We start from the raw sequence: 27,893 nt of genomic DNA, 5'->3' as shown, positions 1-27,893 counted from the left end.
GCAAAATTTGCTGGTGTTTTTTCTGGGCAAAGGACACTGAGGTATCAGCTGCCCATTTAACAAAATCTTCTAGAAAAAAAATGCATCAATTTAGAACTCATTCCGTGATGCACTTGGATACTATTCCACCAAATTAAGATTTGGGTGGGTTTTTTTGTTTGTTTGTTTTTTGGGGTGGTTTGTGGTTTTTGTTTTTTGGTTTTTTTTAAGAGAGTCCAAACTTAGTCATTTAGAACACATCTTATATGTCTGTTAGTGGAAAGGAAAGGATTATTACTGCAAGATAATAAATCATATCTAACCTGAAAGATTCCTCTACAACGTCAAAGTGATTTTTGAACCTGAGCATTGAATTTCACAGCTGTTTGCTTTCAGAGGTCAAGCATGGACTGGAAGGCAAGCAAATTGGAAAAACAACAACATTTTGGTTTATTAGCCAATGTTCTAGAAAAGAAATTACAGTAATCCACTTCAAATAGATGTCTCTGTCACAGGATGTGCACAGAAACAGGAACTATGCAATTCTCAGTATCTTTCAGCAGTTCAGCCTTTCCTACAAAAGGAGAACACATGCGCACTACTTCTGTTTCAAAGGATATGACTCCGCTATTACTAAATGAGACATCAACAATCAAAATAAAGTCCTGCTGTTCCATGTAAAGAAGCACAGCTGTGCTTAAATCAAAGTTTCAGCCCATTAACTTCTGTGTCCAGACTAAACAGTTCTTTCACTCTTCCTAAAGGCACATGCTGGAGAGTTTGCACATTTGGTCTCTAGTTTATTTGTAATATGCAACTGGAGATTTAAGCCTCTTTATGCTTCAATTTGTCTACTTTCATACAGTGACTAATTGTCTTCACAGCCAGTACCACTTTGTCCTAATTCCATGACATTTGTGTGCCTTAAGAGGACACGACTCATCTGTTTAAAGTCTACCTGTTTGCTAGGCACAACTAAAGCCATCCAGCTTGAAGAATAAAGTTCTCATGACAATTTATCACCTTACTGGATTCTAAAAGATAGCATACACGTTTCAGAGCAAACGGTAATCTGAAAGCCCACTAACCATGTCACTATAGTTGAATATGACGATTTCCTTCCAAAGTGTTGTTTACCAGTTAGAGAGAAAGACTACACCAACACTGTGTCGTCCTCATTCCTTGTATGTAAAGAGCAAAAAGTAGAATTTGCAACAGCAGGGACCAGTTAACACTGCAATACTCCAGTAGAGGAACACAACACTAGTTGGCTTTCTCCCTTTAACATACTATGTGCCAATTACCTTTAACTTTTCTTTCCTCACTCCCAATTCTTTGGCAAGGCAGTTCAGCACGCCAACATTTGAATTTAGTATTTGTCTGACTGTGCAACTGGCTGCTTTCATCTCTACCCAATACAACTGGCTGCTACACATTCAATAATGGAGCTATAGCACAGTTAGTTATAAGCACAACAAACACAGCAGACGAACATTACGTTTTTATTGTCAAATATTTCATAAGGGCACATACTCAGGTCCTTCTCTATCATAGGAAGCCTTCTGCTACAGAAGGCTGGAAAGGGCCAAACAGTTCCATGGCTAGTTCATCCTCCAAGCAGCATGCTAATCATTACCTACTGTGAGGTCAGGATACACAACACACCTAAGTCCATAGTGAAGGTGATATTGTTAAGGGGGGCAGGGAGGAGGACTAAAACAAATCCCTTCTGGAAGCACTAAACAGGGCTTGCTCCCTTCCTCTACCTAGAGAGGATAAAAATTGCCATTGACAGAAGCGTGCCTCATCGGTTCTCAGCAATTAGCACTCTCATGCCGTGCCATCCTAATGAAGTCCAGCTGAACTCAAAAACACATTGTTTTAAATGAAACAAACTCTTCAACATTCTAGATGTTGTCTGCATTCATTTTTACTACTCCTGTTTATAATCTATTTCATCAATATGAAATGTCTGTTGGGAAACAGAGGAAAGCTTTAAGCGTATTATTCGTTCTGCACCGTGATCTAATAATTGCAGCCACTAAGAAGCTGCAGAGCGTGCTGTTGATTGACCTCACAGAGCTTCATATTCTGGCCTTGGAAGACTGAACAGAAATTCAGTGCGAAACAGCTGATACTTGCATATACTTCTCAGAGGGCTCCTATATTTAGGAACAGAAATTATACTAATCAGAACAAGTTACTAAAAGCTACATCAAAACAATACAAGTCCAGTGTCACCACATCCACATATATCATTTACAACCCAATCATATTAAACCTCAAGACTCCCCTCCCACACCTCCCCTCAGTAGCAAGTTTTCAGAGACTCTGAATGTTTATATTACAAGTGTTGCAAGCTTTGCTGCATAAAGATTTCCTATATAAACATCTTGTATCTTAAGCTCCATTATCAGCTCTAGCCATCAAGGGCTATTTGTGAGAAGGGCAGTAGAAAGAGGTCTCTTGAGAAGTCAAACCCAAAGACAGCTTACTCTTACTATTGAATTCCCAATGCTGTGATTCCCATCTGTAGTTACGTGAACAGCTTACTGACTGCCACCCTTCCCCCTGCCCAGGGCCTTTTTTTTTTTTTTTTTTTTTTTAAACTCAAAGCCAAAAATGCACTCCCTATATAATCAACAACAGCACAGAGCAGTTGCATGTGGTCACATTACAAGGACACTTAGTCACATCAAGAAATGGCACATCTGATCATCCAAAGAGGATGCACTATGGTGTAGCACAGCTGAAGAGAGGACAGCACTGCCCTACCAATTTGTGTGTGTGTGGGGGGGGTTGTTTTTTTTTTTTTGGTAAAGCACACTAATCTGCTTCTTTGGAAGCCCCTACTGCTCTTGACTTAGTGCTATTTGCTTAATAAGAGGACCAAGACCTATTCTAGGCCACTGAGTAATAGGATTAAAATAGTCTAATCCCAGATGTTACTTACAGCTAGCCAGAGAGCTAGGAATTGGTCCCCCCAAAGTGTCTGAATGCTGCTAGAATCTCAAGACCCAGTAATAACCTATATGAAGCTAAACATCTATATGGCCTACAACATACACTGTAATATGCAGACTAATAAAAATGAGAATCTTCTTCAGCAAAGGAATGCAAAGCAGCCGCCAACTAGAGAGGAGTTTCACACCTCACTGCAGTAGACTTGTTAAGTAGTAAAAACACGAAATAAGTCCTGGTACCAGCGACAATTACATCGGCATGTAAACAACCTTTCATCTAATTCAGAGTCAAAGGAGTTTCAGCAAAAATAACCCAAGTCCAGTAGAGACATCAAGAGTTTTACTGCTTAAGAGAAGCGAACTGGTGGAGGAGTATCATAGCTTATGCTCAAAGACAAAGGAGGCATAAAATTTGAAACAGCATCTTGTCAAGAGAGGAAGAAGTCATTTAAAAGAAAACATGGACCCCTTCAATGCAGCATTACCATATGCAGGTCATAGAAGTGACAAACATGAGAACACATATACTAAAGTATTTATTAAAACAACAAAAAAAAAGTTTGCCTTACAAGTCTTTCTGGAAGTAGGCATGTCCTCTGTTCCAGGGTCACTGTTCTTGTCCCTCAAGGTTTAATCATCGGACAAACCTCATGAACTTTTCACCAGTGGCCTTGGAACAGAGTGAGGATACACACTGACAACATTCGTTGACAAAACTGAAAGGCATCCTCAACACAGATGAGATTTAGGCTATGCAATAGCACAAATACAATGGACAATACAAAGTACACCTGGAAACTAGAGTTTCTGCTTCAAGCTGAGAGCTCAGACTGACTCCTCCTCTACTTTATCTGCTTTTAATAGTAAACAGCTGTCTACAGGACAAACAAGCCACAAATATGACAATTGTAGAAGAACCAAATACAACCCCCAGACTACGTCATGAGAAGCATTTCTTCTAGAAGACTTACGAGGCAAGACTGCCACTGCACAACATGCTAGAGGTGTCTCCTTTGGAAAGTTTCATACTCATTCTAATCACAGATACTCAAGAGAAGTTTAGGACGAAAACACACGCAGACAATACCTCCAAGAAGCAGGACACGAGCCAATGGCCAGTTCAGCCTAGCTAAACAGTTGTTGCCTACAGGCATGTCTACAGTATTTTGCAGGCAGTTGTAAAATTTCTCTGCTGGCACTCTGAACTAACAAGCCATACCTTCAGCAAGGCATTTGGCTGAGGCTCAGTGCCGTACTGTATACACACAGCTTCTCATTAGCTTGCAGTACGAGAGAAGAAGGTTATAGCTACTCAGAGAACCAGGCTGATATGTGCTGTCACTACCAAGGAATAAGGACTAAGCAAGTTTAAGGGCAGCACTAACCTCATAACAAATGGGTATAAGATGACTATGGCTTAGCTTAAGCTAGATATTAAAAAGTTCTTGACTTCTTATGAAAAAGTCTGTTCCCAAGCAACCTTGTAATCAAAGTTTTAAAACAGCCTGCTTTTAAGATGAAGCATGAAGTATCTTAAACAATATGCTGCTTTCAGCAACAAAAAAAAAAACAAAAATAAAAACCAAATCTTAATAGCCTGGAAAGTAATTTCTAGTCTTATATGTGTATTTTTAATTAGAACCAAGTGGACTTTTACGATGTCCACTCATCTATAAACTTCAAGTAAAAATGGAAAACTACACATCGCTGACTCTGCCAAGGGAGGAATGTAGCAGCTTTTTGGTTTTACAAGAGAAGTGCATCAGTCAAAGGCAAGGAAGTCTGAAAAATGTAAACGACCTGTTTTCTGCATCTTAAGATAAAAGGTCTTCTCCACTTCCATATGTGTGAACTACTAGTTGTACATGCCAAGGGGGGTTACAGTTTAACTTCCAGAATGCACCACTTTCCCTTTTATAATAAGCATTAAACGAGCAAGTGTGTGACACACTGATTTGATTAAGCATACGTAGATTTTAGCTTCTAGAGTTTGAAATTCCTGATCCCTGATTTTACATCGGTATCAAGATGCTGTGAATAAAACCTCCAACTGGATATAAATCTGCACTCCAAGAAAGTCAAAAGTATTCCAAGGAATAGGACAGTCACAGAGAACCAACTCAGATTTGTTTTATTTCTTAGCATCAATGAAATAAAACCTTTGCTCTACCCAGCCATACACAAGCTTTCATTGGAGAAAAAAATCCATGACTCTTTCCTCAAATCCATTTCTACTGTCCTTTCTACTATTTTCTCTACAGTGTAGTCAATGTTCTATTCAGACACAATATTTCTGGTGTTCGATAAATCTACTTGTAAGCCCTGAACTAGCACTGATCACATTCTCAATACACAGCATACAGGTTGTATCATAAAATAAGCACAAGGTCTCCAAGATGCGCTTCTCAATGTTAAAAAAAAAACCCAAAACAACAACAAAAAAAAAAACAAAAAACCCCACAGTTTCTGCAGAGCAGTAGATTCCAAATATGACTGTTAAAGCAAACGCTTCTCAGAGGGAAGAATGAACATCAAGCTTTTAATAGGGGGCTACCATTATTAGTATTTGCTATAGACACTCCTCTTAATCAGGCCTAAAGTACATTTCAAAATAAGGTTTAAAAGCAGTCTCTGTAACTTAGATAAGCTGTACAGTACAGAAAACTACAGAAGCTTTACACAAAACTTCAGTAAATCCATGTAAGTGCAACATGAGGCCCCAGTATAATGCTGTGGCCCGGATGACCCTGCCCCTTTGGCACATAAAGGGAAGCAAACAGATACAGGCATGTATAGATTCTATACTGTTTCTGTATTTGTTTTACATTCACATTACTGAAAAAACACATCAGTTGCTTGCTGTGCAGTTCTGGATGATTAACAAAAGGAGTTCAAAGAAAAGCCAAACAGATAATTTAAGGACTAGAAATATGCTTGAAAGTAGAAAACACTTAAGGACCTTTAACTCACCAAGGAGGTAGCCGTTAAGAAGTGACTTTGATCAATCGGAAAGAGCCCATATGAGAAACAGAAGTTTAAAAATGCAGGTCCCTTCAGATTAACACGAAACGACACGTTTCAAATCTAAATTTGATCAAAGTATAACATAGTCTATCAATCAGAACAACTTCCCAGAAGTTATGGTAGAGTGATAGCCCTTATTTTTGTCTAGTTAAATAAAAGTTTTGATCGTATATTGCAAAATTCACAAAGTCTATAAAACAAACTATGTATATATGTGTGTATGGCATACACTGCATATACACACACACATTTCACTGGCCTATTAGAAGCTCAATCCAGAGCTCCTTAGAATTGGTGGTACGACATGGAATTCAGCAGATCTAGTATCAGGGCCAAAATATTTCCACTGCCAGAGAGCTCAGCCATTGACTACGACTTAAACTTCTTTGGTATTCCTCCTTCAGCTTGCCTAATTTTAATCAAGCGACTTTTCTGAGAAGTTAGAACTACTCACCAGCATCATTAAATATCAGAAAAGTCTGCAAAGATATATTCATGGCTCAAGCTACATGTTTACATTCACAAAGTCCCAGAGGAAGAGAGAGACTGAATGGCACCAGACCATTGAAAACTGCCTTCAGTGAAATACATCCACACGCAGCCAAAGAGAAGCACTCACTACACAAGACAAGGCCATGCTGACCAAAAGGCCACTGCATTAGAATCAAGTCTTCACAGTACAATTCAAGCTGGGGGGAGGCAGGGGATAGGACAGTCCTTCATCTGCTTTCCCCAGCAGAGCTCTTCACCATCAGTTGCTCGGTATTATATAACACATCCAATGGGTCACATGAGGGATACTGACAAAGAGTTTAACAGTACTGTCACACCCTATTCAGATTCTTGTTAAAGTATTCAGCATCTTGTTCATAACTGCCTCCAGCCTGGCATTCCAAGCCTTGTACTTTGAAGAGACTTCAAATATATATTTTTAAAAAGAAAGTTTCATTAATTTTTCTACTTTATCAAGAAACACATAGATTTTTTTGTAAACAGATGACACTACAGGCAGCCATTCACAATCAACCAGCTGATCTCTTCTGTACCACACATCTTGACCTGTCTGGCTTGATTTATACAAACTGCTTTTATTCACTACAACACTGATTATGTAAACCTCAACAAAATCTTGACTAAATACGAACTGCCACATCACTTACAGAAAAAACATTCCTAATAAGCTTCTCCCAGCAGTCCATTATGTATCTGCAGCAATGACAGACTTCAAATGTGTTAGGCTTTATCCTCTCATCACATTAACATGAAGACAAGCAATCACAACTGCGAGACAAAATATGAACACGAGAAAATATGAATAGAGTGGGAGAACTACCTATTGCCAAAAGAACACTTTTCCCTTGCATTAAGAGTTAAGTATAGAACAACTCTACTTTAATACTGCTAAGATGTAGTACAAGCAGAAGACAGAGGGAAAGTTTTGCTATCTTAAAAACAGACTTTTCAGCAGTTTGCCAGGTATGTTAATTTCCTTGTACATCATCATTTTCACCAACAAATTTAAAAATCTTACAGCTCAAGAAAGAAATTTTTCATCAGCATCAATGGTTTTGATCTTAAGCTACATAGAGTGTTTCACAACAACTTTTTAAAATCTAGCTGTGAGGTCACTTTCTCAATTTTAATCAAGCAATTATAACAAAAGCTGTGATACTTGGCTCTGGCAGGTCAGAGTCGCAGTTTCACTTTGGAGAGGAGAGCAGGTTTACACAGTCTTACTTCAACTGAATTCCAGATTACGAGATTTTAATTGAAAAAGGTATCAAGAAATTTCAGAAATTTTTCCTGTCCCCCCTCTTTATTTTTAAAAAAAAGCAGAACAGATGCTCAGGCTGTTCCAAGAGTTCCTAGCCACAAGCATTGAGTCACTAAAATAAATAAATAAATAAATAAATAAATAAAAAGCTATGAGTTTGTATTATTTATGGCACTACATGTAACATTTCAGACATCTCTGATAGGAAATGTGGTAATCAACTCCTAAAAATGTCAAATTGATCTTAAAACCCCAATCTTTGATCCAGAAGTGGAAGGGGTAATTACTGAAACAACTGCAGTCTCTGGCTTTCTCCTACCATGTCTACCTATTTCTACATTAGGTCGATCAACTATATCTTGTCAGTAAACTTTGATGGCCAATGCCTTATCGTGCTTCAAAGTAGCTTAAGGTAGTCTACAAAGACATACTAGCCAGAGAAAGACTCAGCTGCCCATTTGCAGACTTACTGGTAAAGAGGATTTGTTTGCCTACGTTATATATATTTATATATATATAAAATGACAGCCAGAAGACATAACCTCAGTAGTTTTATAGAATGGACGATATTCAAGAACTAAATCCAGCCACATTGAGTTTATTTAAATTGTATTGGCATGTTTCAACACACAACAGTGAAGATCAAGACCTTTACCAGAACCTATAAGCAAAGACCATTGTGTATCAATATTTAAGGAAAAGCATATCAGACTGCTATGGTGAAGATCAGAGCCAAAAACATTTCATACTTCTGTACTTTCAACTGCTGCTAAAAATAGTAAAGCAACAGAAAAGAAAATGCTTCCAGCTGTGCACAGAAAGCCTCTGCAGCACAACATCAATTTATGCACTCTAATTTAATTAAAGATTCAACATTATACTATGACTTTATTGTTTGAGGCAGAGTGTTGCACAGCAGAGGCTACCCTTCATTTTCACAACTGTAGCAATAAGAACATTGCTTTATTAAATTTGGCTTTATATGGATATTTCTCTTAAATCAAGTTACTTGACTTAAATTCAAGTCTTTTAAGTACCAGCCATACCACATTCACGGTAATAGCTGAATTTTATTCCATGGTAACTATATCTTGACATAGTCTTGTGATAAGCAACATTTAACAACCCTTAGGGGGAAAAAAAAGGCACACCATTGGACATACCACCTACCTAGTCTTGACTGCTATTTTTATTTGCTCCTGGCCATTCAAACAGTCATGCTGCAGAGGTGAACATAGTTCTTTATGAAATGACTTGACAAAAAAAAAAGAATTAAGAAACAAGAACAAGGTTTTCTACAACCTTCCAGCAAATATGTAACAGATTCTGGGGGAGGTTTAATAACGCAGCAAGGCTTTTAACTGTTCTGCTTCATGGCTGGCTGGAAATCTATTTATTACTAAAAATTATTCCGTTAACCATATGGTTCTAGATATTAAACTATCAAAATTAAACATCTCTTATAAGGTTCACAAGGGTTCCTAGTAAGCACGGCTTAGATGCTTCTCCCTCATCTGCTTCCACGGCGCTCAGCAGAAAGGCTTCAACCTTTAACAGCAGGGCAAGAGCATAATACCAAGCGGATTACTTCGAGATCCCTATCAAGCTGAGAAAATAAACATTTCCACCACGAATCTGAATATAAGTGCTCCATTCCCCCCCCCCCCCTAATTCCAAAGTCATCTCCCCTGCAGTCTGCAAGGAGGACGCCGCTCCCGGAGCGCGCAGCAGCGACGGCAGGGAGACCGCCGGGGAAAGCTCGGCGGCAGCGCAGCGCGGCTCGCCGGCACCTGCGGGGGGGCTCCGCGGGGCGGCCTCACGCGGCAACTCCGCTCGGCGGCCCCCAATCCCCACCGGGCGCCGCGCGAAGTTTCTTTCCAGCCCGCCGAGCCGCGGCGGCCCCGCCAAGGCCCGCGGGCGACGCACGGAGCCGCGCTCTCCCCGCGGGCAAAGTTACTCGCGGCGGAGACGCGCGCGCGCGCGCCAACAGCGCGGCAGCCCCAACGGTCCCAACGGCCCCAACGGCCGCCCCGCGCGCTCGGCGCCGCGGATTGGGGGGGGGGGGGGGGAGGCGGGAAGCAGCGCGCGCCCCCCCCCCCACGAGGGTCTCGCGCCTCCCCTCAGAGGGGAGACAAAGCGCCCCCGCCTCGCGCCCCCCCCCCCCGGCGCCGCTCGCCTCAGGACGGCGCCCCCCGCCGCCCTCCCCGCGGCGCCCCGGCGCAGCGCTCACCCCAGCACCACCAGCTCCCCGTACTTGACGGGCTCCTTGTTCGGGGCGCAGTGCTCCTCCTGGCTGGGGGAAAACATGGGGCCGCCGCGAAGTCGCCCGCCGCCGCCGCGGAGGCGAGTCCCGAGCGGGCTCCGCGCTGCGCCCCGCACTGAGCCGACGGCCGCCCGACAACGGCCACTACACCCGGGGGGGGCGGGGGGAGGAGCGCCCAGGGGGCCGTACCAACTCGCGCCGGCAGGGGGTGGGAGGAGCGACGCCGCGCTCTGCCCCCGCCCCCCCCCTCCGCCCACACGTGGCCCCGCCCGCCGCGCCGCGCTCCCGTTCACCGCCCGCGGAGGGGGAGCGCGGGCGAGAGGGGCGGGGCTCTGCGCCGCGTCGCTCCGCCCCTTTCCCTCCTCCCCCCCCCTCGGCTGGCCGCGAGTGGTACGGCCTCGCTCTGTTATGTAAACATAGAGTAAAGGGGACGGGGCCGCTCTTAAAGGGGCCGCGCTCCGGCGGGGGCGGGGCAGGGGGCGGGGCCGGGCCGCGCGCGCCCCCGGGGGTTCTAGATCACTCCGCGGGGTTCTAGATCGCCTCCTGCCTGCAGGGGTGGCTCTAGGACGCCTGCGGGGGGAGGTGGCTCTAGGCCACCGCCTGCAGGGAGCTCTAGGTCTCTGGGGGTTCTAGAGCACGCCATGGGGTTCTAGATCGATGGGAGGTTCTAGGTCGCCTGCAAGGTGGGGCTCTAGGGCAACGCCTGCCTGGGTGGTTGGGGTTCTAGATTACCAGGGACAATCTGGATGGCCTCTTTGGTTCTAGGTTGCCTGATGCCTAGGAGGAGGCTCTAGAGGTTCTAGAGCACTGTCTGGGCTGCAGTTTCTAGCTCACTCCAGCAAAACGCCAGCGCCGGCACCCGAAAGCTTCTCCCTCCCACATTGCTAATTCTGCATCTGGGCAGAGGAGCCGTTGCTACCCGCTTCCTTTATCCTGAAATCGGAAAGGAACTTCCAAGCCCACCTCTTGGCCCCTCGTGTTCGGTTTCATCTTCCAAGGTTAAATTGTTCTCCCACGCTCACGTCCTTCGGGAAGCGCTTGCGAAAGCCGGCAATTTCCAAGAGCGGCGTTGAAAATCGCGCTTGCCCCCCGACGCCGGGGCCGGGTCCCCGGAGGAGCTCGGCAGCGAGTCCTGCCCCGCTCGCCGAAACCTTTCCCCTTGGCCAAAATTGCATTTTAGCTATTAATTTTCCCGGGCACGTTATTTTCCTGTCGTTTCTGGCGAAGAGGTGAAATGGAAAAACCCAGCCGATCGCGCCGGGCTGCGAAATGGAGATCTTCCCAGGGGCTGCGTGAAGAAGACAAGGTTTTATTAAAGACGGAGAGCTGAATTATTACAGATTTATCTTCTTTATTGCCCTAACGAAATAGAAAGGAAAGCCAGGCCGTAAGTCACTGTCAAAGAAAACAAATACAGCCCAGCAAGCGGCGTGAAAAACAAACCTGCTGCCTGCATCCTCTTCAAGTTTTCCCGTTTCTCCCCCCAAAACATCAGACCTTCCCATCAGCTTTGCTTTCACGCGGCATAAACAAGCTTAAATCGACTTCTGCCAGACGCTCTGAAATCGTTCGGTGCGGGCCGGCTGCCTGGAGGCCAAAACTCCCCTTAAACCCCGCAGAAACGGTGCAATTCCCGGGAATTGCGGATAGCTCCGTCCGGGCTCCTGCCTGGAGGTGCAGCCAGCAGCGCTGGAAGAGCCTTAAAATCAACGTCCTCAGGAATCCCAAGCACGAGGAAAACAGTGCGTAGCCATTTATTTTTAAAATGCACTAAAACGTTGCTCTAAATGCAGGAAGATTAATAAAGCTCTAGTTCAGCAAGGCGTTCACAGCCGCGCTGGAGCCCGCGCGAGTCCTGCAGCGCTTTCGTGGATCCGGGCGCCGGGAAGGAGCCTGAAACGTGCCCTGGAGGCCCTGGAGGCCCCGCGTTTCCACGCATCGCCCACGGGGTTCAGCACCTATCCGACTGGGCTTAAACAACCTCATTTTTGTTTGCAACATCTGGGAAAACATCTGCGCACTTTGGCCCTGCTAATGGCTTAATTTTCCACCATGCCATGCAGTGGTCTTGATTCATAGCAATGCCTGAAATTCAGAAAGAAGAGCTGCATTAACAAAATAAATGCAACAGCGAAAAGAATAAAATGCTTTCGAGTGTCATGGTGGCAGTTTAAAGATAGGTTACGGGCTCAGCCTTAACGTGTAGCAGTCCTTCATAAAGACCCAAAAGGGTTTTTAAAAGCAAAGTAGTTAAGCAGCAGAGTGAAGGAGGCTATTAGGGATATAAATGATAGCCATCAAAAAGCTGTGTCTAAACGAGGAAAATAGAGCGCCGCATAAACACTGGCAAAAGAAATATTAAACCGCAATAAGGCAAGTGAAAAGGGTTTTGCAGAGCTGTTTGCCAAAGGCATAAAAACATATATAAAAAGATAGCGGAGACTGAAAGTACCAGAGACTCACTGGAGCCAACAGACAGCGGAAGGGTAGAAGAAGACTTCAGGGAGCCAAAGCCGTGGTAGATCGGCTAAACGACGTCCCTCCGTCTGGCTGCACTGGGAGGGGGATCTGGAGACTCCCACATCACAACCGGCTTTGTCATGGACGGGTCTGGAGAGCCTCTTCGATGCAGATGTCAACAGCAGAGGTTTTAGAAAAAATCAGTAAATCTACAGAGCAACGAATTGCCAGGGTGAGACATTGTTGGCCCAAGGCTTCTAAAGAGATCCAAATATGAAATGGCTGCATTATTATATTATTATATATATTTTTATTATATTATTATTATATGTTATTTTATGTCCCCAAGGGATGGGAAGTAGCACCCTTGACACCGGTTTCTGAGGAGGCCCCATGAGCAAGTTGGAGAACGGCGGCCCAATCCGTCCGACTTCTGCGCTGGGCAAATTTGGGGAGAGCGTAACAAAGGAGAGGTGAACACGGATATCCAGGGATACGCGTGGATAAATACGACGCCCTGGGGAAGTGGCAACGGGGCTTTTGTAGAAAGAAGTCAGCATTTGCAATGTGTTCACATGCTTTGAAGGAGCCGATGCCTGCGATGGAAAAGGTGGTTGAACGTTTACCACATAGGTGGATTTCATAAAAGCTTTGCCTCCGTGAAGACTTTCAAAGACATAGAAGTAGCAGGAGGTAGAAGCAAAGTGCTTCACGGATGAGCAGCCGACTCGCAGAGAAGCCAAAGGCCAGGAATGACTTCTCCGTTTTCACGGTGGGGAGAGGTTACTGCTGGGAGACCGTGGTATTGCTGGGGACCTTGGCCGGGCAGCTTACCGTAATAGAGAAGTTTGCTGAGGGTCCAAAAATTTTAAGCCAACTGCAAAGACTTATAGAAGGACCCAGCAAGAAAATGTCCAAGGAAAGTGCATAAGAGAAGACGACCTTAGCCATATCTGTGTAACGACTGGCTCTAATTGAGCTGTTATCATTCAGGAAAGACATCCTGAGATTTCGCAGTCACCACGGATCCTTCTCTTAAAACATTGGCTCAGAGATCAACACAAGTCTAAAAGACAAATAAAATGTTCAGAAAGGCTCCTGTGCTTAAAACATGTCTGTCTGTTCTAAATACATGGGTTATTTTAAGAGTATCCATGATTTCTCTCTAAAACCCTTGCTTTGGTGGGAAGCGGTGGGAAAGGAACCCAGCAGGGCTCAGAGGGAGGGGAAGCAAACTCGCCCCGTCACACGGCACCACGGTGCCCCACACCTCGGATTCCCGTCTTTCCACCCCAAAAGGGATCGGAAAGCTGGAGAAGGGTATCGAAGAGGCCAGAAAGCACAAGCAGGTTCAGGAAGAGCTAAGCCGCTCTCCCTAAGTCAAGTGTATCTGCGGCAGGAACCGCGAAGGTCTGCGCGTGACCTCCAGCCCGGGAAAGCCCGTCAGGGGAGCAGATGGCCCGGGGGAGACGAGCAGCTGACGGGAGCCGACCCATCGCTCACGGCCGCGCTGGCCTTGTCCTCCCTAAGCGCCGGCCGGGGGTGGGAGCCAGTCATGGGGCTCGGCATCACCCATCTCACCTTCCTCCCCATCACCTTGCAGCAGAGCCGGGGTGCTCGGACCGTGGTGGAGTGATGTAGGGTGTGAGAGCGTCTTAGGAATTACAGCATGTCAGAAATGGGAGAGAGACCAGCCAAACTTTGTGTGCGTACAGGTCTAGAGGAAAAGAAAAACATGGCAATATGTGCTAGGAAGAGTGAGATCCTTGGCTAATAACTTTTTGGGAGTTGAGACTTCTCCGGCAGGGAGAACCAGCAATTAACCAGTTCGTCTTCAGCATCTCATTAGGGAGAAGGAGGTTGGGTCATATTTGGATGTGTTAAAAGCAGCATTTAGCCTTCAAAGTATATATACCAGTAAGGTCTTATAGCTATCTTTGGGCATTTGACATTCGTCTCATTAGTATAATTTATTAAGTGCATTGCCAGGTGCTCCTGGCAAGCTTCCAGCAAGGCAACGGATAAACTCGGACAGAGGCTGCCGCTGCCCCAGAAGCCTGGAAATCGGAGCAGGAGGCAGAAGAAGAGCAGCAGACGGGTGAGATGTCAGGACGATGTCGCGGAAGGAGCAAGGTCCCGCAGCGTCCTGCTCGGGCAACGCGCGGCCGCCGCTCTGCAGCCCCGAGCGCTGCCTCCCTCCCCGTCCCGGGAGCTCTCGCAGCTACGTACGGGCAGCTCTGCTCCGCCTGCGCCGCGTGGGCAATTACTAAGTCGTTGGCTTTGCAAGCCAAAAGGCCCGCCGTTGTCAGCATCGGCTGAGACGCCGGTCGGGTTGTCACCGCTATGGGCTCTTTGGCAGACGCATGGCCCAAACTGCATTTCGCTGCAATGGGATAACAACGGAGAAGCGCAATTCTGGCAGCCCCCGATTGCTACGGGCTTTGGCTGCAATCGTCAGGAGATGAAGATGCCTCATCCCTCATCAGATAATGCCTTTTCTTAACGAAAGAGCAGACTTCTCCAGGAAAAGGCTGACAAATCCTCGTCTTCTGGTCCGGAAGAAAGGAGATGTTATAAGACACGTTGCTGAGATTTCCTAGTAACACTAAATTAGGGAAAATTCTATATGAAAACACTAGAAGAAGCCATGAAGACCATGAGACAATTTTTTTCTTTACAGAAAGAGCTCACGTATACCTGCTGTCGCCATTAAGAGACGTAAGATGAATGACAAAAGCCTTTGCGCTGAAAGAAAATCAACATGGATTCATTGCTAAGAGGAGCACTAGCAATCATATATATAGCATAGATCTGACCGAAGCAACACAAAATTCATTATGGCAGGAGCAGGGAGAGCAGGAAACCACTTGCTCATAAAAACAGCCGCTTGCCTTCTGGAGTTAAGGACTCCCCATTTCATCTGTCGGTGTCAAACCAAGGCAGCCAGTCAGTTTTTCACAGAAGTGAAAGCAACCTTATAAATCCACAGCTGGATAATAAGGAACTAGTGGCAAAATCTCACGGACTCACCAGGGGAAGGACAGGGTCCTACTACCCTGGTCCTCCAAAGGACGAAGCCAGGGGTGCTTTTGCTAAGACAAGGCAGCAGAGAAAAACTACAGATGTCTTCGTCTCGTGCCACATAATAGCTTTAAAGCAGTATTTGAGGGACTTTGGGTTGCCTTTTATATATATGCATACAAATATATATATATAGTTGCTTATTCCTGTTTTGACTCCATGCAATTTCCAGCAAGATGTTCACAAAAACACTCCTGCCTCCCAAAATCCACGCCACCTCGGCCTCCCCGGCACCTCCTTTGCACCGCGGGACGTGCCCGGCACGGCCCTGGCGAGGCAGACCACGGCGAAGGAGACCTTTTGCATTTTTTTCCCCTCGTCCTGTTTGCAGCAGCGAGAAGGGACGGTGTCAGCAGGGCCGTGGGAAGCGCGGAGCGGCGGCTGCACCGACCTGCTGATAAAAACTCAAGGCCGCCCTCGGTTTTCCCGGAGGTTTGGGTGTTTCGCACACGTGGGTATCCTTGCAATCCGGGCGGCTGCCCTGAACGGCTGCAAACACCGAGCGTAGAAGAGAGGCTTTCAGCAGCCCCAGAGTTAAATATTCGATTTGCCATGCGTTGCTCGTTTTCGCATGCCGATGGGAACCGAGTGGCTAAAACGGGGCTTGCCTGAGGTGCCTGCGGCTTGGCCTCCGGTCCCTGCCCTGGGCAGGGCAACGGTGGGACAAGCTCTCCATCCAATCCTAGCACCTCAAATCCCTCTCCTTCGCTTTTCTGTTTGCAGCCTATATATATATTTTCCCCCCTTTCTCATGCATGGAAATGTTGGCTCGCTGCAGCTATAAACAAATTTTTAGAGCCGTCTATTTAACAGCCTGGCAGCATAAGCAAATCCCCGCAAAGCGCGGCCCCGTTACGAGAGCCGGTGCCTGGGGCATCGCGGAGGGGCACGTGGCCACGGCAGAGCCGAAGCGCGCGGGAAGACGGCCCAGGAGGTTGGGACCCCCCCGGGGCCCCGCGCGGCTCCCCGGCCCCGCGGGAAGCAGGGCTGCAGCCGGGAGCGGAGCCTTCCTCCATCACCCGGGCCGTCCCTCCTCTCTCTGCTGTACGCGGTGTTGCTAAAACCGAGGCACGTGGGTGCCCTGGGCTTTGCACCCGCTGCAGGGACCGAAAGCAGGAGAGCTGCTTCTACCCATTCTGCCCTGCACCCGCTATATATAACGCGAGCTTGGTATTTGCTGCTATTTGTTCTGCCACTGGCGGGCCTAATCCTGCCTTCTCTGCCTATTTCAAACAAATCTGCTTTTCCTTTGCTTTTCCTTTGCTTCAGACGCACGGAGAGGTGCAGAACAAACATCGTCTTCGCAGACGTCGGAGGCAGCAAGAGGAGAAACTCCAGAGCGGCTCCGGGGAGAAAGCTCCCACGTTCCTGAGATTCCTCTTCAAATGCTCCACAGACGCTTTTATTTGCAAAAGCTGGGAAAGCTTCCAAACCCCAGCCTGCAAAGCCTCCTTTAAAAAAAAAAAAAAAAAAAAGGGAAAATCACCTTTTCCCACTCCATGGACCACGAGACGCTTGCAAGAAGCGCAGCCTGTGCAGCCGGGCCCTGGCGAAGGGCAGCGCCGCGGGCCATCACCGCCAGCGGGTCTCAGCTCTCGATCCGGAGCCGCAGCTCCAGGTCGTGTCTCAGGGATAACGTGCTCTTCATCTGCGGGAAATTCAAGATGGGAATAAACGGCGATCGCTGGGAGCTCTGACGCAGCCGGGTCCCTTGGCCGAGCTCTTATACTGACTTTTTCTCATTTCCTGCCATCTCTAGCGCGGAGCGGCGGCTGGTCCTGCTTCGCGATGGGAAGACACCTGTATCTGCTCATATCTGCAGCCAAGCCAAGCTGGGCAAATGTGTTCTTGCCCGTTTTGAAGCCTTTGTACCAGTGCTCCCACCGACATGAGCGACGGCTGCGAAACTTCTGCTAGTTACATGATTCTGCGACGTGGGCTCAGGGCTTTCTAGCAGAGACTTGGTTTTTGTTCCTTCGTGTTTTATTATCCTGCTGGAGCTTAAAAAGCCATTGACCTTGAAAGCCACACTTGCCCTTCTCTCAAAGCACTTCACTTTGTCTTGGCCGGTTACTGTTAGTGACACCAGAGTAAGAGAAAAAAAATCAGAACAGATGTCTATTACTTGTTTTAACCTAATTTGAAATGTCCTGAACACTCGCTCTGCTGGCCTGGAAGATGGTCAAACCCAGCACTCGCAGTATGGTCAAACCCAGCACTCGCAGTAATCACCTTTTCAGACCTGAACTACTCTACTCGCTGCATCCCTGGAGCCATGTGCTCCCAGACCTATGGATGAAAACTGCCCAGCCGAGGTAAGGCGGACGGAGTACTGATGGACAGACTGTGTTTCAAAGGCAGGAAGGTCCCCAGGGTCATCTAGGTCTGTCCGTGGGACTGTGCAGCCTCACCGTATATGAGCAAAAAGCCTTTGTGCAGAGAAGTCTAGCAGACCTGTTTTGCAAGTGCTGAAGTGTTAATGCTTCACACTAAGGTACAATCTTGCACTACTGGCATAAAAAAAACTATTCCATTAAATTCTCAGGTTTCCCCATTCAGATAGTCCCATTGCTCTAATTTAAAAGGTTAAAAACAGCCCAATGCTGAAATCCGTACTGAAATCTGAAATGAAGCTCGTTCATTTAATTATCAATAAGGCTGGAGACTTCTGGCGAATAGTCAGCGTTAGCAGTGGAGCTGGTGGACAGGACTGGCCGACGTTCGCTGGGTGAGGCTGACGTTACTCTGGGGGTGAGGAGAAAGGCTGGTGTCCAGACATGGTCTGAGGGCACCAAGACCTGACCAAAACGTCAGCTCCAAACGCTGGAATTAAGAGGAACCTGTGAGCAGCCCAGATCCGTAAGACAGCTTGGAGGCAAGATGAGAGAGTAAGTTTCCCCATCCTGTATCTCTTCCTTTGCCCTCTCCCCATCCAAATCTTTGTTGCACCTGGATTTCGTATCAAGGCACGATTCTGCTCCGAACCATCACCTCTTGGTTATGATCCTCGCTGCGTGATTGTAGACTGCGCAGAAGGGGTGAGGGCAGGTGCTTGAAGGCCCCATCCACTGACGTTCCCAGGTCCCATGGGAAAGCCTTAGTGCCCTTGAAAGCCTTCCCCTTGGGGTGCATATATCGCTTTTGCTTGCATTCGAGCTGGCTGACAGCACGCTGCCTTCCCCCCTGCCTTCCCCGCGAAATCCTTGCCGTTCCGCTCGCACATTGCAGCCAAGCCCTGCTGCAGATGTTATCAGGAAAGGGAATTATTTGCTACTGGAGAATGTATTTGTGCCTCGCGGCTATTCGGTTGCACAAATATGCGGAGTGTTGCTGATAACTCACCGAGGGAAGTCTGGAAACAGGATTCGACAACAAGATAATTTTGCTTGTAGAATCTCATTTTATGTATTTCTGTTTCCTTCCTTCTTCTCTGCCCCCCACCCCTTTCCATTTACATCTAAATGGGATCTCTGTTTCTTCTGAGTCAATGCTTAGTCACTTTTTCCTCAGTTCGAGCCTCCTAGCCCAGCCCCGAGAGTGGAGCCATTCCCCAGGAAGAGCCAGGCTTCAGGGAGAGCCCAGATCCGATGCAACTCAGCTCCTACAGGTATTCACAGTCCACCTTTGGAATGACTTTTGCACATGGATTTGTAGTCAAGCAAGCCAGACTTCCTTATTATAAGCACCCAGAAGTAAAATCCTATCCCTCAACTACAACCCACATGGTGATATCCATGGTACTTAATGTTATAAAGATCCGGGACCGAGTCCACCTCTAGCAGTGATGTGCACTGATGTCATCAGGAGACTGAAAGTTCGTGTAACTTCAGATGAAGAGACACTTTGCAAGGAACCTCCTCAAACAAGGATGTGTTTTCAGTTCCTCATTTCAGATCCTGTCTCGTGCGGATGCTTACATTAGCTCCAGGAGCAGAAGAGGAAGCCTCTTCATTAATGGATTGATTTCCACTGAGGTATCAGTAGCTCTTTGTCCCACTATTGTTAGACCAGCTGATGCTTCTCAATTGATTTACCAGGCTCCAGCACTCACGGTCATCGCTTTTTCCTGGTTCTGCAGTAAAGCTACAATTGTGTATATGTTTGCTTCTGGGCTTGTCCATATGCAAAAGTATTATTGGTTTTTCTGCAAGCTGATCTATGCACGCTGGAACAGAAAGTGCTGCAACAGTATATCCCCGCCGTAGTTATTTTAATGAAAGTCCTTCTTACATCATATGCTCTAACTAGATTCGGTTTATGCTTGTAAATAAACAGATAGATTAAACAGAAAAAGATCTTTTTAGTCTTACATAAAGCAGCCACACATGCTTGCATTGCAAATACTACAGGTTGGGTTGCAACCTGTGAATATGACAACTTTTCCCACTATAGAACCAGTCATAATTTTTCAGTTCCACCACGTGGAGAAGCTCGTAAGATGAGATATCAGACTGATTTCACTGTACTTAATGCTGTGTGGATGTTTTAAGTTCCTTTCATTCGACCAAAGGCTGCTTTGTTTTTGCTGGAGTCAGCTGGAAACAGGACTCAGCTGTACAGAAGGAACGGACTTCGCAGGGAGCTCGAGTGGCTGAAAACCCGGGGATGCAGAAGCTGGTGCAGCTCCCGGCTGGGGACAAGAGCAAAGATCTCAGTTCCTCGCCGTTGGTGCCTAATTTAACAAGAAGTTTTCAGGCAGCAGCTCGGTGTTGGTCAGCAGGAGAGTGTCCTCACCTTGTGCGTTGACAGGAAAAGAGATGTGCTGGAGGGGTTACGCAGAACAATAAATTCAGCTTGGATGTGAGGGCACCAGTAGTTGTCCAGGCCACAGACACGCCTGGGCCGTCAGCCCACATGCCCAGCAGGACGGAGGTGGTCTTCACGATGATGAAAAAGATTGAAAAAACATGTGGGAAGAAAGGGAGAGGAATCACAGGCCAGACACCCACCAGGAGCCATCAGGCACCGGCTGCGTGCCGTGGTGGCCAAGGAGCTGAGAGGGATTTTGAGGTGTTCGCATAGGGAACAGCCAGATTTGTGCTCGTGGATGACACTGGCAGAGACACGGTATGGACAAGGCGGAGGGAACCACGTGGAAAACAAGAAAAACCCCATCCCTGCACCCTCTTCCCAGGATGAGATTTATGGCAGGCCAAAGCATGATACACCCTCTTTCTTCACTTGAGCTCTCCCAAGGATGTACAGACATATACACACACATATATATACATCCACATCTAATCCTGACCCAAGTAACTTGACTCCAAGTGATACAGTCTAAAAACATTAGGTTGGCACTTGGCTTCAACCCCCTTCTGCCTCCCGGGCTATTGACCACAGCAGGATTATTTTACAGCCGGGCTCCAGTGTAATTCTTCTGCCTGCTGTCTTGAAAACACGCAGAGATCGAATTATGTAACAATACTGTTTAAGCACTAGAAAAACGCACAATTTGATTAATCTCAGCAATGCACCAACTCAGAGATCTAAAAAGACAGCCGTGTGCATTTTAACAAAGTTAAAGCCCAAAGCTTTTCACTTCATCCTAATGGATAGCAAAGGTCATTCGCTGTTTGATAAATGACAACAACACTGCTGCATTTGTCTTCGAGCTGGCAGTGCTGGATTCCTCTGAAGTTCGTGTTAATGAGATTCCTCCTACCACATAAACGAAAAACTCCAGTGAGGCACTGGCGCTGGATTTATTGCAAAAATACCTATTCTGCATGCACACAACAGGATAAATGTAACTTCCTATCTCGCTGGCGAGGTGCCCACAGCAACAACGTCCTGATGGAATGACGTTGTCCGTGACATAAATCCCAAGTGGTGGGAAGTAACTCCGCAACTAGACATATTTCTTTTCTCCATGACTCAGTTGAGCAACATTTTTCACAGGGAACACACATCAGCAAAGAATTAAAGGATATGTTCAACATTTCTCCCTGGGGAAAAATGCCTAAAATAAAGCTATCAGAGAGCATCCAAGAGGGATGATATTTATTTTGCTTGCAAAACCACTCAGCAACGTCCAGAAGCCATGGAGTTCCCAAGCTGGTCCATAAATAAGCAGAGAGGCATGCATGTGGTTAACGTTGCTCCTGTGTCTTGCGCAGTGAGAGGTGGATAAATTAAAGCTCTAAGAGATGTAGGACGTCTCTTCCAAAAGTGAGATAGGAGCCACAGGGGAAGAGACAGACCAGACAGCAGCACGGAGAGTGAGATACTGCCAAAGAGCAGAATTATACGCTAGGAAGCTCAGGGAGTACATACGGATGCTATCAAATACACAGAAGAGCAAGAGCTGTTTAACAGCCCTCCTCCTCCTCCTGCTGAAGGAGCCAAGCAGACCACCACGGAGGCACCAGGAGGAAAAGCCCAAGACATGAATCTCCAGGGAACAAATCATAGCTGGAGCATCAACCGCCAAACTGGGCTTTACTGATGACATCCCTTTTGCCCTAAGTGACTTCCCCAAAACCAAGGGGCTTGAGGGCTGCTCCAGCAAGGAGACAGCCTTTCTCTAGGACATGCTGCGTGTCCACAAGCGTGCACAAAGCCTGGACTTCTTGGGTGCAGGGGGAAGCACACAGACATGTACATAGCCCCTTCTTTGGGATGGAGACATCCAGCTGTATTTTGGAGACTCGTATTTTTTCCAGCTTCCATAAAGACAGGACAGTGCTGAGTGCCGATGAATGACTTGCAGTGATTGAGAATGCTTCAAGCACAGTGGTTTGCACTTAAAATATGCAACCCATTAACAAATACGAGTGAAAATGGCACTATTAGCAGGAAATCTGAGGGAGAAAGCAGCTTTTATTTTCATACAAATGGCACATATCTGGAGACTGGAGATTTAACATGTGGGTAATAGGCCTCCAAATCCAGTCTTGCCAACTGCAATTGTTCAACTATGAAGCAGGCCCCCAAAATCTTGAGGCTGACACTGAAAAATCAGGAGAGTCCAGAAAGCAGCCCCTTCTTTTTATTTGACGTTGGGTTTTTGAGACTTTGGGGTTCATATTTTGAAACTGCTCGGCACATGTGAAAAATAAAACATTTGCATTTTCAAATCAGATAAACCCACGAGGCAGTGCTTCGAAAAAAATCAGCAATGCAACAGTTGGCAACGCTGTGAATCTGGAAACCACGCCAAGCGAAGCACGAGCGGATCTCTGCAATTCTTCCCTCTCCAGAAAGGCCCGTGCTGCTGCCGCAGGGGGAAATCGCGGGCCACAGTGGGTCGGGACCACGACCGCCCACGGGTCTGTGCTGAGGAGCCCGCTGGCTGCCCCAGCCCCAGGGTCCCGGACCCCGGCCAGGGGCTCCCGCTGGCTCCAGGGACCCCTGCGCCTTCCCCTGCGGCCCCGCAGTCTGCCAAGCTGGCAGCAACCAGGCGCTCCTTCTGCAGGGTTAATTTTTTCAGCCTGTTATCCTGATGCTGCTCCACTTTTGCAGAATTTCCATCGCATGCGGGGAGGACTTGCACTAGCCCCGTGATTTGAGCAACCTCCTTGGAGGCGGAGAGAGTGCACGGGCTGAAATTCCTGGGCGGGAGAGGAGGTGAAATCTGGGCACCAGATCATCCTGAAAGGAAGGGCTGGTAGATGAAAGGGACCTCCCCATCCTCCAGGTCTCTGACTCTTGACCTTTCTTTCCAGACTGTCATTAAGCAGAGAAACGCAAAAGCCTGCAGGTATTTCCAAAAACAAAACCACTCAACCTTTCTGAACTGTTTTGGCACTTCTATTTATGCTGAAAGTGCATTTTTTAAGCTAATAAATGATTCAGGCAGCTCTATGCGCTAGCATTTTAACCCCTGTCTTTCCATTCCTGATGTGATCCTCTGCTCCTGGAGCCACACAGTGCTGCTCAGAGCAGAGCGGACGAGCTCCTGCCTCAGGGCTGCTGCCGTGACTCACAGTCAAGACCAATAAATGGGGGTAGGATCTGGGCAGTGGCCACAGGCAGCTCTCCGGGCACTGCCCGCGGGCGGCTGTGCTAGAAACGCACCCAGCAGACCAGCAGTAAGCAGCCTGACCCTATGTTAGAGGGAGACTAGAAGCAAGGCTTCGTTTTTTACTCTGAAAAGATTTACCTAGCTCTTACAAGTACTTCTCTAGGGATGTGATGAATTCGCCATCGCTCCAAGTCTTTAAATCAAGATCTGCAACTACTCGAATACCCAAGCAGAGCGAGAAATGATGGGCTTGAGGTGAAGAAGCCACAACGCAATCCTGCAGCAAAGCAGAAGAAATGACAAGTGGCTCCAACGCTGGAGGCAAACCTTGGGGGTCGAAGCAGATGTTGATGGACATCTCCTTGCCTGTCCGTAGACACAGCATCCTCCACCCCCAGCACAGGGCTGTTCTGCAGGTATCAGAGGAGCCTAGTAAGCTCTGTGCTAGAGGTAGCAGCAAGGCTTCTCGTATTTTGATGGATCAGATAGCACCTGCTGTAGACTCTCCAGCAGGGACCGTGTGGGCAGAGGCCAGTGCCGAGGAGAAGCAGGAGCTTAGAGTCACCTGCTCTCCACGACGGTCAACGCAGGGCTGGGCATTAGCCCAGGGGATCAAACAAAACCCTCAGTCCAAAACCAAAGGACAGCGAACGCGCTCAAAGCCGACACGTGCTAAGTCCTGCTCGCCGCCAAGCCCTTCCCGTGCCGTGCGGGAAGGTGCTCCAAGAGCCACCTCCGCCTCGGCCGGCCACACAGCTCGCTCTGTCCGTCGGCTGCGCGACTGAGCTGCTCGCTTTTGCCTCCGGACAGGGAAGAGGCGAGAAGCACGTTACGGGGAATGTGGTCTTTCACAGAAACCACCTTTAAAGAGCTAACAGCACCCGAAATTTCAACTTATCAGACATAATCATAATTCTATAATGACAATATAATACATTATAATTTGCAGAGGCGGGGGAGTCTTCTCGACATAAATTACTTTTCTCTCTCATTCGCCGACCTCCCGGATCCTCCACGCAATTATGGCACATCGGTTATGCAGTATAGACATTTTATGTGCAAGTCTAAGGGGAGAGTGCTTGGTTTGCGTGTCATTGCCCTCATCCACGTGTGTCTCCAAAGGGTCCTTGGTGCCCACCCGAGACTCAGGCCATCGCGCCAGGATGGTTATTTGTACCCCACTAACGTAAGCCCGCAAGGGCTGTCCCAGCTGCGGGAGCTTTTAGGCATCGAACCAAAAATAAGCTGTGCTGGAAGTTGTTCCAAGTTCAGCAAGGCTGAGTGACAGGGCTTTGCGTAAGGATGGGCTCCCTCCTCCTCCAATGCAGATGCTGCTGTAGGGACTGGATTTATTTCCTTTTAACCCTCAGCTGACACCTCCACATTTCCTACAGCAGCGCTTTCCCTCTGTCCTGGGCTCTGCTAATAAAACACACCACTATATTTAAATATAAGGCTGTGACAGTCTCTCAGACTCGTTAAAGGTTATCACAGCTGAATTACTCATCCCGGAGGAGCAGGCTGAAGGAAGCAGGCTGAGTCAGATCGCGGGGACGCGGAGGGGAACCGGGGACACGGGGCCCTGGTCCTCGCCCCCGCCACGTGAGCACGGGCCCTTCGCCGGGGTCTTCCTCCACGACCACTCACGCTTGCAACGGGGCAAGCAGAGGTCTTGCTACAGTCCCTTTGCGTGGCCTCACCACGTGATGCTTTGATCCTGGGTGAAGAATCTAGGAAGCACCATTGAAACCCAGAATAACAACAAATTAAGGCAAAAAGCCCTAGGGACCAGATTGCCCCGTTACACCGAGTACTGCCTTGACCTACCAGCAGTGCCGCTAAAGAGGACGGGACTGTCTGAGCAGAGGGATACCAGCCGTGGGAAGAAACATTGGAGCTAGTCCTTAATTTTAAAGGTTTGGTTTTATTTTGAGTCTTTCTGCTGTAACATCAAGCTCCTTGAAGGTATTTCCAAGATACACATCACTTGCTGCTTACTGCAGAGATGCCTTTGCAGAGACAGTCGAGTAGAGACCAAAGAAGAGGGCACCTGCCTGAACGCCAACCCCTCCTAAGCCTGGGCTTTGGGGAGAGGGAGAAGAGCCCCTTGGTTGCTCCCCATTTCAACGACGGAGAGGGAGCAGAGGCCTAGGAAACAACCGACGCAAACGTGAGCGTTTCAGTGAGCGTGAATTTCCCATCTGCCCTCTTCCATCTGGCGTGCCCGAAAGCAGAGTGTTTCTAACCTGGTTTTTAAAACACTGGTTTGCAGCCTGGTGTCTTTTCGTCTGTCTTCTAAATGGACAAGAGCTGTCACAGACATAGGAAGCTCTTCCGAAACCTGGGTGTTTTAGGCACAGTCCAAGCTGCCCCCAGCTCCTTCTCCCCGTGCTTTGCCCGGGGCTGGTGGCTGCAGGTCCGCGCTCACATCATGCTCCTGGGCAACCTGAGCCAGAGAGGCTCCAAGCACCAGCGAGGCGTGATGCCTAATCCGCGTGTGTGCGTGTACCTGTTGTTACACCTGAGTCTATAACGTATCCAGCACATCTGAAACGCCTTGCTTAGCCTGAGGGCTCCTCGTCTAAGCCTCCTTCCAAGACCTTCCCCACGCGCTGCACGTCCCGTCCTCACCCCCGCTCGTTTCCTGCCTTTTGCTAAGGGAAAAGCCAGCTGACACCACATTTGTGCTGGCGGGTATATAAATTACACCGAAGCCATTAAGGCTGTTATCCCAGCTAGAAGTCCCCCGCCACCCCGATGGACCTGCCAGACCTCGCTGTCTGCCCCACGCGCCGGCTCCTCCGGGACCTGGCGGGGGGCCGCGGCAGAAGCACCCAGCTGCGATGCCGGGGAGGCTGGGTCCGTGCCGGGGCGTCGCAGGAAGGTCATTTCTCAGCAAGGGGCCGGGTCAGAGCTGTATTTTATGCCTGCTGACAGCTCGAGCCAGAGCATCCAGATGTCCAAGCTATCTCCGGACAAATGGACCCATCAAAGTGCCAGCTTCTTCCCTGGTGCTGTGCTCCTCGTGGCCCGGCCTCAGCCACGTGGCGAAGATTTCCTCTCCCGCCGGGAGGGAAAGCTCTTTCCTAAATGCCGGGACCAACGCAGCGACCCGTTGCGTGCCGGCAGCAGGTACTAGCCCCACTTTGGGGGAGCGAAGCGGCACGGACGGACCCCATGGCCAGTGCACCTGCGATGGACGGGCAGGGTCACACCACAGCACCGCTGGGCCCATCAGTGCTCTCCCGGGAGCCTCTTTTCCCATGCGGGACTTTGAGACCCTGCTTACTCTACTGCAGCCATTTAAAAGCATATGCCACACTCCTGCGGACACAGTGGCAGCGTGTGCTGGGGAATGGCACGGCTGTCAGGGAGCCGGGAGAGGTCTGCAGCAGAGATGGCTCTTCTTTTCCCCGTGAAACACAGCAAAATCACGCTCCCGGCAAACCAGCCACTCATTTTTCTTCCAGCCGTCTGTGTTATTTTTGTGTCATGTTGCTAGTTAAAAATACCCCTTGCCAGCAAGAACGGAGTTATTTGGGACACCCTTGTTTATCGTTGTTTTGAAATAGCGTATGCTGCCATCAGCTGCCGCACGCTTCCTTAAAATCGACTTTTGCAAAACGTGCAGGTCCCGCGCCTGGTCCACGGCCCGGGAGGACGCTCCTGACCGCGGTGGGTTTTCGCCAGCGAAATGGGAGAGGGACACGTGCAGGTCAGACATGCAGAATGGATGAGATCTCTCCAGTCTCTGCCCCGGACACCAAACCTTGCAGCTTTTTAAGGGTTTCATGCAAGCACAGCCCTGGCTGCAGCAGAGCATGGTGCCTTCTTCTTCCTCCAGCATGTAGGTTCATCTGGGAAGTAATTAATAAGCATAAATAAGTTGTCTGTGAAGCTGGATCAGGCCATGGAAGTCAGCTGCAGCCCCAGCCCCAAACCTCCTCCCAGTGCAGAGGTCCTCAAAGCCAGGCTGGACCCCGCGTGAGGAGATGCCCAGAGGACACAAAGTCCTCTAAGGAACTAGCAGCCGGACAGAAATACAAAGCACACGACCGAGGACAGTGCCGAAAGCCTGGGCTGTTTATTAGCAACCACAATTAGATTGATGTTATTTTCGTGCAGATGGGATCGCGCAGATCAGGCGGCCGGCTGGTCCTTGCGGTGGGCAGACAGAAGGTGAAAGAAAGCAAGGATCAAATTGCTGCCACATCACCATATTTATTTAGAGCGATGGGAGCTGTTTATTTTCGCTGCCGTAAGACAGGGCTTGGGGACACTACCTCGTTGTGCCGTTATCTGCAAACGCACTCCTCTGCTCGCAGCCGGGGACTGTTACCCAAATGCAATTCACCCAAACAGCATCCTGTAAATACTCAGGTCGGG

General features: G+C 48.1%; 1 protein-coding gene across 1 annotated transcript in view; it reads right to left on the bottom strand.

Moving 5' to 3' along the window:
- Positions 1-10,174, bottom strand: part of PELI2 (pellino E3 ubiquitin protein ligase family member 2) — an 83,713-nt gene extending 73,539 nt beyond the window's left edge. The window contains exon 1 of the mRNA XM_026100041.2: positions 9,971-10,174. Coding sequence (XP_025955826.1) covers positions 9,971-10,047 — 77 coding nt within the window. The 5' untranslated portion in view covers positions 10,048-10,174. The remainder of the gene's footprint in view (positions 1-9,970) is intronic.
- Positions 10,175-27,893: the final 17,719 nt, after the last annotated feature.

Source organism: Dromaius novaehollandiae, chromosome 5 (assembly GCF_036370855.1).
Source record: "Dromaius novaehollandiae isolate bDroNov1 chromosome 5, bDroNov1.hap1, whole genome shotgun sequence".
Classification (NCBI taxonomy): Eukaryota; Metazoa; Chordata; class Aves; order Casuariiformes; family Dromaiidae; genus Dromaius; species Dromaius novaehollandiae.
This window is presented reverse-complemented; position numbering and strand designations above follow the sequence as displayed.